At 36.6% G+C, this 6,954-nt stretch overlaps 2 protein-coding genes across 2 annotated transcripts; both read right to left on the bottom strand.

The window, feature by feature from the left end:
* Positions 1–1,789: 1,789 nt before the first annotated feature.
* Positions 1,790–4,360, bottom strand: LOC110916373 (bidirectional sugar transporter SWEET5). The gene is made up of 6 exons (XM_022161127.2): positions 4,321–4,360; positions 4,145–4,181; positions 2,980–3,196; positions 2,735–2,896; positions 2,003–2,122; positions 1,790–1,924 (listed from the first exon to the last, which is right to left on the bottom strand). Exons 1-6 carry the CDS (start codon positions 4,358–4,360, stop codon positions 1,790–1,792), a joined length of 711 nt encoding a protein of 236 aa, XP_022016819.1.
* Positions 4,361–5,535: 1,175 nt separating this feature from the next.
* On the bottom strand, positions 5,536–6,369 carry LOC110919015. Its single transcript, XM_022163296.1, has one exon. The coding sequence runs from the start codon at positions 6,367–6,369 to the stop codon at positions 5,536–5,538; it is 834 nt and encodes a 277-aa protein (XP_022018988.1).
* Positions 6,370–6,954: the final 585 nt, after the last annotated feature.

Below are 6,954 nucleotides of genomic sequence, written 5' to 3'. Positions count from 1 at the left end.
TTTTCATACTTTAAAACATTCCCAGATTTTTAAAACGTAATCGCAGATTCAAGTCATGGTGTTTTAACCGGAGACATTGTTGATGGCGTGGTGTTTTATCTGGAGACATTGTTCATGGCGTAGTGTTTTATAAATACAAAACATTCCCAGATTTTAAAACACCATGACTAGGATTCAAGTCATGGTGTTTTATCTGGATACCTTGTTCATAGTGTGGTGTTTTAAACATCTATGATTCAAGTCATGGTGTTTTATCAGGAGACATTATTCATGGCGTGGTGTTTTATCTGGAGACATTGTTCATAGCGTGGTGTTTTATCTGGAGACATTGTTCATGGTGTGGTGTTTTATCTGGAGACATTATTCATTCCGTGGTGTTTTATCTCCAGATGTTTAAAACACTATGCCATGAACAATGTCACCAGATAAAACACCACGCCATGATTCAAGTCATGGTGTTTTATCTGGAATCCCCAGCAACCTTCTATGAATATAACACCATACAACTTAATAGAACACCAGAATAAAACACTATGATACACATTAACCTGCATCGCTGGACTCCATTGAAATTGATATAAAACACCAGAATCGAAAAAAGGCGCAGACGTTAAACAACTGGAATGGGGATATCGATTTGATAATCCTTTATGTATTTATAATTAATGATGATTGAAAGATACGTATAACACAATCGTATGGAAATTACAAAATTCGTTCAAATCCCTAAACAATCTCATGGACGGTTATTTTTGGATCAGTTGTGTTGAATTTGAATTAAATGACAAAAATGTACAATTACAAAACTACCCTTTTGAATTAATTAAGAGGATGGACACTTGTCATTCCAGGAATATTTCTTACACTTCTTACAAATTAAGCACTTTGTACAGGATCCTAAACCTATATATATATATGTAGGAGTAAATTATTTTTTGAATTCATGTGTTTTAGTGGTTTTAACCACTTGAAGCAAAAAACAAAAAATTTAACGCCCTGAGTACCCAAAGTCTTATTTTGTAACATTTTGAGTCCAAATTACTAACACTATTCACCAAGTCTGTTAACCAAAGGGTATTTTAGTCATCTACAAAAAGGTACAAATCATTAATGCACAAAGTATAAGGTACATATTTTTTTATAAATTTATAAATATAAATGATACAAATACACACATACCACGCACAACTGCACATAATCACTCTCCCCCACCGTCACCCCCGGATCACCACCGCACCAACCACGAACCACCGCACCACTCCCTGAAGCATAACACCGCACCGCATCACCTCTGCACCACCGCCACCTCCACCCCATATACCTATTCCAAACCAACCACCACCAGCATAACCAACATACACCACCACCATTTCCTCGTAGCCACCACCACCACCTCACCTGCAATAATAACCACCATACACCACCACTGACACCAATTCCAACAAAAAATAAAACCCAGTTTCTACAAATTTCAACATCAATTTAAATTTGAGCCCTAAATCGAAAGTTGAACAATTGATAAAAATTATGGTTATTTAAAGTTTTAAATCGCTTAAAATAATAATAGATGATGAATTACACAAACTATATTAACCCTTAATACCAAAAAAAAACATGTTCTTTTATTTCCGATTCAATCAACCTCTTTCCCTTTTGGAACGTGACTTCTCAATGGTTTAAAAGAACCCCCTAAACTCTATGTAGGGAGCATAAACAACATATTTAGATTCATAAATCCGTAAACACGGATGCTTATCACCGAAAGAAATGCGTCCTGGGTCATTGATGCTTAAGCCTTGGATGTCGACGACATTTGAAGATCATATTTTTCGTCATCATCATCATCCCAGTTGGTCGTCCCGTAGTAGGTTGCATACAATATGAGTTGAACTATGGCTGATAATGATCCTAGCCCATTTGGAACCTATTTTAAGACATGCAACATGTCATAAAAACAAAACTAATGTAAATAAAATTCGACACGCACGAAATATTAAGTTACCAAGATGTAGGGATCTAACGGCATGAGAGCATAAACACACCATACAATGCTGTTGACAAAGCTAGCAAGTGATAAACTAAATGGCATGTATTTGACACTTCTTGTCTTGATCACCATTCTCTGTTTCCAATATATTTGTACAAGTCATTAAACATTTATATCTATCTATATATCATAACCCCTTGACATACAATAGGGGTGTGAATTTCTGACATGACATGAACCTAACATAACATTCGCGGGTTTAGGTTTAGTTTAAACGGGTTCGGGTCAGTTTAGGTTGAACTCGCGAACCTGTTTAGGTTAACGAGTCGAGTTCAGGTCAACCAGTCGGGTTGGCGGGTTGACCCGTTTAACACATCTATATTATATTATATTTTTTTACGATATGTTTTATATCATAAATTAAATAGGGTGTGTATTTTATGACATAATTATAACTTAAAAAGAGAAATTAACATAAGATTTTATAATTTAAATATAATTGTATTATATACATTTGTGCTTTTTAACTAAATTTTAATTTTAATATATTAATTTCAAAAAAAAAAAATTCGGGTTGAACGGGTCGTGTTCGAATCAACCCATGAAATTTCATCTGTATAATATGATTTTCGGGTTCGGGTTCGTGTAAAATTTCCGGGTTCGGGTTGAACCCGTCAACCCACGAAGAACACGATCCATTTAGCACCCCCTATACAATATTTGGGTCGGGTCAACAGTTGTGCTTACCATGACAGTTAACGGAGCTGCATACATGAGTATGTTGAATACGATGGCAATCAATCCAACGACCATAGATCTATCCTTGTAGGTGTCGAAGCACATTAATGTAGCTACCACAACGAGAGCTACGAAAACAGCTTCACAAAAGAGAATGATCAGGATCTTTCTCTGCATGTTTATAAGTTTAGTTTAGATACAAGTTAAAACTTAAAAGTATGTATAAGAAATGCAGTGGATGATCGTGAGCGTACTCGACCACCCCAAGTAGAGTATATGAAGAAGATTATGATGAAGACGGTTTCAATGGCGAGTCCAGCACCGTTGATTGTGACGACCAAAAGACTGTCTGGATGGACGATAGGGAGACCATAGAACATCCACACTGCGCAATTTAGAATTGTGGCGACATATGGATCGGGCTTGAAAGCTTGAACTGATTTTGCTTGGATAATCTTTATAAATGTTGGCCTGTAAATTTTGTTTTCAAAATCACACCAAAGCTACTCAAATAGATTTTTGCACACATGGATAATAAACTGATGAAAGCAAGGAGTTTTTTTGTATGAAATGTAGAAAGGGGCTATTTGGTGGTTTCTATATAATATAAGGAGGGCAAATGTAGTAACAGAAATTCAAGGGTCTAATTGTAAATGCTATAAATTTATAAGGTTAATATCTTTGCAGCTTGGGTTCGATCCTTGAGCCAAACGGATTTTACCGGTAATTCCACCCTCGTGCCTATAGGCAAGTGGGGTTTTCCCAGGAATTTGTGGTGGACTCGGGTTACTCTCGGAGTACTCCATTTAGTCCAGTGGATGCTCCGAGAGAGCTCGGGATTGATTTTGTTAACCGTTAAAAAAATGAATATTATTAAATTTTATTACAAACTAAGTATTATCCAACATAATATATTTTATCACAACAACACAATGTGTAATAGATTTTATACAAAAATGTAAATAAAAATAAACATACTGTTGATAAAAATAAACATACCGTAACAACGTGTTCAAACTCATATAAATTGTTATATTAAAATAATTAAAAGTACCAAAAAAAAATTATACATATAAATTTTTTTCTCATAAATAAGAACTTGATGATTTGTTAGTGGGGTACCTATTTTATAGTACTTCTCATAAAATTTTTGTCATGAACTTATACAATGTTAAGTTATGTTATGATTTAATGTAATTGTTTTTACCTGAAATGCTTTAACTTGACCTATGTACAATGTTTTTACTTTTGAAAAAAAAACAGAAAAACATATACAAGTAAAACTTTACTCTAATGGTTGAGGGTTGCAGTCATATCTTAAACAAAGGTGTAGATACAAGAGGATATATGATTATTGGATGTGTGAGTTACGCGATATAAACAAAAGTAAAGCTCTAGTAAAAGAGATTAAGAAATTACAAGGGGGAGAGAAAGAGAATGAGCGAAATGATGTTCCCTGCATACACGAAACCGAACAAGTTAGACGAAAGCTACATGATATAAATTGTTTATTTTACTAAATACCTGTAAAAAGTACATTAACTAAATAAACTGTTTCAAAAACCAAAAAATAAAATAAAATTGTCCGAACGAACCAAGTACTCCAACAAGGGTTCTCGCAGTATCCATATCCATTTTATCGTCTGTCAAGCAACAAACACAAAGAGTGGATAAAAATGATCAACAACCGCGACAAATATTCAAAAAATTATTAGATCCAAAACATCTTCAAATGATCAAAGTGGAAAGGAGAACATAAATGGAATGAAATTTAGTGGGAAAACAAGTTGAATTCAGAAGGAAGAATTAGAGATGAGTCAGGGATGTACTTATAGTGATAATATTTGTCTTAAATTAGAAAGTTATGAACACCTTCTTCTTCGCTTTCATCATAGTTGTTGATCTAACATATTTTCCGTACAGTCCAGTTTTTCACTCATGTGTGAATATTATTCACAGATTAATATTTGCATTGATTCATGCATTGCCATTCACGTTTAACTCTTTTATGTTGGTCAACACCAAATTTGATAACACCGCCCCTTAGGTATTATAGGGGCATGAAGAGTGAGAGTGTTCCTAATATAAAGCCAAATGAGGAGAAAAAATTGAAAAGTAATAAATGAAAGGACATTAAGAGGAGTTAAGCATAACATATTTTTTTGAGGGGCGTTACGATGCTAATGTGAAGTAAAATGTCCTTAAAAAATATTAACTATTATAGGTGATAAGACTAGAGGGTATGGAGAGCCCCATCCCCATGAGGATGGGCCGCCACGTAGACGCCACATCACCATCCCATGGAGGATGGGCCTCCTTGCATTTTGAGGGAGGTGGAGGATTGGCCTACCCCACATTATTTTTATTGTTTAATTTATTTTATTTGTTTAACTTTTATTGTTTAATTTTTATTGTTTAACTTTTTTATTTGTTTAACTTTATAAAAATAGTTCAAAATTTAAATAAAAATAAGACATAAAAGAAGATAATAAAATGCATTACATAACATAAATAAAAATTACATAACCTAAAAAAAATTACACTACCTAAAATTTATAAAAAGCCTAGATTTAAAAATTTATAAAAATTACAGTACTCGCTATCGTCTACGTCTTCGTCTTCGTCACCGTCCCCGCCGTTTGCGTTGTTTCATATATGTTCTACCAAATCCTGTTGAAGGTTTGCATGCGTGAAGTCGTTGGTTAGCGAGAACGAGTTTAAATCCTATTGCGCCGGATCTACCGGGACAATATTCCCGATAGATTCATTCTCATCATACTCACAAATCACCTGACCTTCGTCTTCAACAATCATGTTATGGAGCAAAATGCAAGCGCACATACAAAGGCGCAACCTCTTCGGTGTGAACGCACATGCCGGTTGTTCAATGATGGCCCATTTTTTTGTAGAACACCAAAACAACGTTCGATGTCTTTTCTTGCAGCTTCTTGACGCTTGGCGAATTTGTTCCTTTTTTCGTCCTCGGGATATGGAATAGTCTTGACAATTGTAGAGTAAGACGGATATATTCCGTCAGCAAGATAATACCCGCGTCTATACTCAACCCCAGAAACTGTAAAACTGATGTCCGGACCGGTTCCATTAACAACATCGCTAAAGATCGCCAATTGGTATAGCACGTTGAGGTCGTTAAGTGAACCAGGGAGACCAAAGAAAGAATGCCAGACCCACAAATCTTGTGACGCCACGGCCTCAAGTATTAAGGTTGGATGGTCGTGATCACCTCGTGTATATTGGCCTCGCCACGCATTCGGGCAGTTCTGCCACGCCCAACGCATACAATCAATGCTACCGAGCATTCCCGAAAACCCGTGTCGTGCTTCATGAGCTTGGTACAACTGTTGAACATCATACGCGTTTGGTTTCCGCAAATATTTTTTGCTATACAGTTTCACCACATTATGGCAAAACCGATACAAACATTCCCGCATAGTTCTTGCCGACATCTGTAAGTACTCGTCCAAAGCGTTGGCCACTGTCCCGTACGCCAGTTGGCGAATGGCCGCAGTACACTTTTGTAACGTGCTGAACCCTTCATAACCACGAGCATCGGGTTGTCGCGTGAAAAACGGGTCTAGCCCCGCTAAATCATCAGCAATGCGTGTGAATAACCGGCGACTCATTCGGAACCTGCGTTTGAAAATCTCGGCATTGTAAAGGGGTGCATCCGAAAAATAATCGTTCACCAATTTCTCGTGCGCTCCTGTCGTAAAAAAATATAAATACAAGGAAATAAGGAATAAGGATAATAAAATTTATTAATGATAAACCTTGGCGGTCTCTATTAATCCGTAGTCGCCTGGTAATAACGCTTTCAGACGAGACGTCTTCCTCTTCCTCCTACATAATAATCTGAGCCGCCCTTAGCACAGCGTTTGTGTAAAACATCTCCTCTTCCTCCTCCGAAGACGAGGACCATCGAGAATTAGATGGCATTGTGGGTGAAAAGATATTTTTTTATAAAAGAATGGTATAAAAATGAGAGTGTTTTGGGTTGAAAGTGGGGAGAAAATGTTGAAAAATGGTATAAAATGAGAGTGTTTTATAGAAAAGGGGAAATATATTTTTTTAATTAAATGCACTAGCCGTTCAACGGCTATATTTTGAAATTGAGCTCCGTCGTATGCGTCGTGTGGGAGTCAGTTTGGACGAGCCGGGCCAAAGGGGGGCGGTGTGGGGGTCCGGCGCCGGGCCAGGCCGGGCCTAAG

The sequence above is a fragment of the Helianthus annuus genome, chromosome 16 (genome assembly GCF_002127325.2).
Source record: "Helianthus annuus cultivar XRQ/B chromosome 16, HanXRQr2.0-SUNRISE, whole genome shotgun sequence".
NCBI classification, from domain to species: Eukaryota; Viridiplantae; Streptophyta; class Magnoliopsida; order Asterales; family Asteraceae; genus Helianthus; species Helianthus annuus.
The sequence above is the reverse complement of the archived record's forward strand: the minus strand, read 5'-3'. Positions and strand labels throughout refer to the sequence as shown.

Coding starts and splice junctions, on each gene's coding strand:
- LOC110916373 (XM_022161127.2), bottom strand. CDS start 4,360: ATGGATATGGATACTGCGAGAACCCTTGTTGGAGTACTTG. Junction 3,197..4,144: donor ATTCTCTTTCTCTCCCCCTT/GTAATTTCTTAA, acceptor CAAAATTTACAG/GCCAACATTTATAAAGATTA. Junction 2,123..2,734: donor CAGCTCCGTTAACTGTCATG/GTAAGCACAACT, acceptor TATTGGAAACAG/AGAATGGTGATCAAGACAAG.
- LOC110919015 (XM_022163296.1), bottom strand. CDS start 6,369: ATGAGTCGCCGGTTATTCACACGCATTGCTGATGATTTAGCGGGGCTA.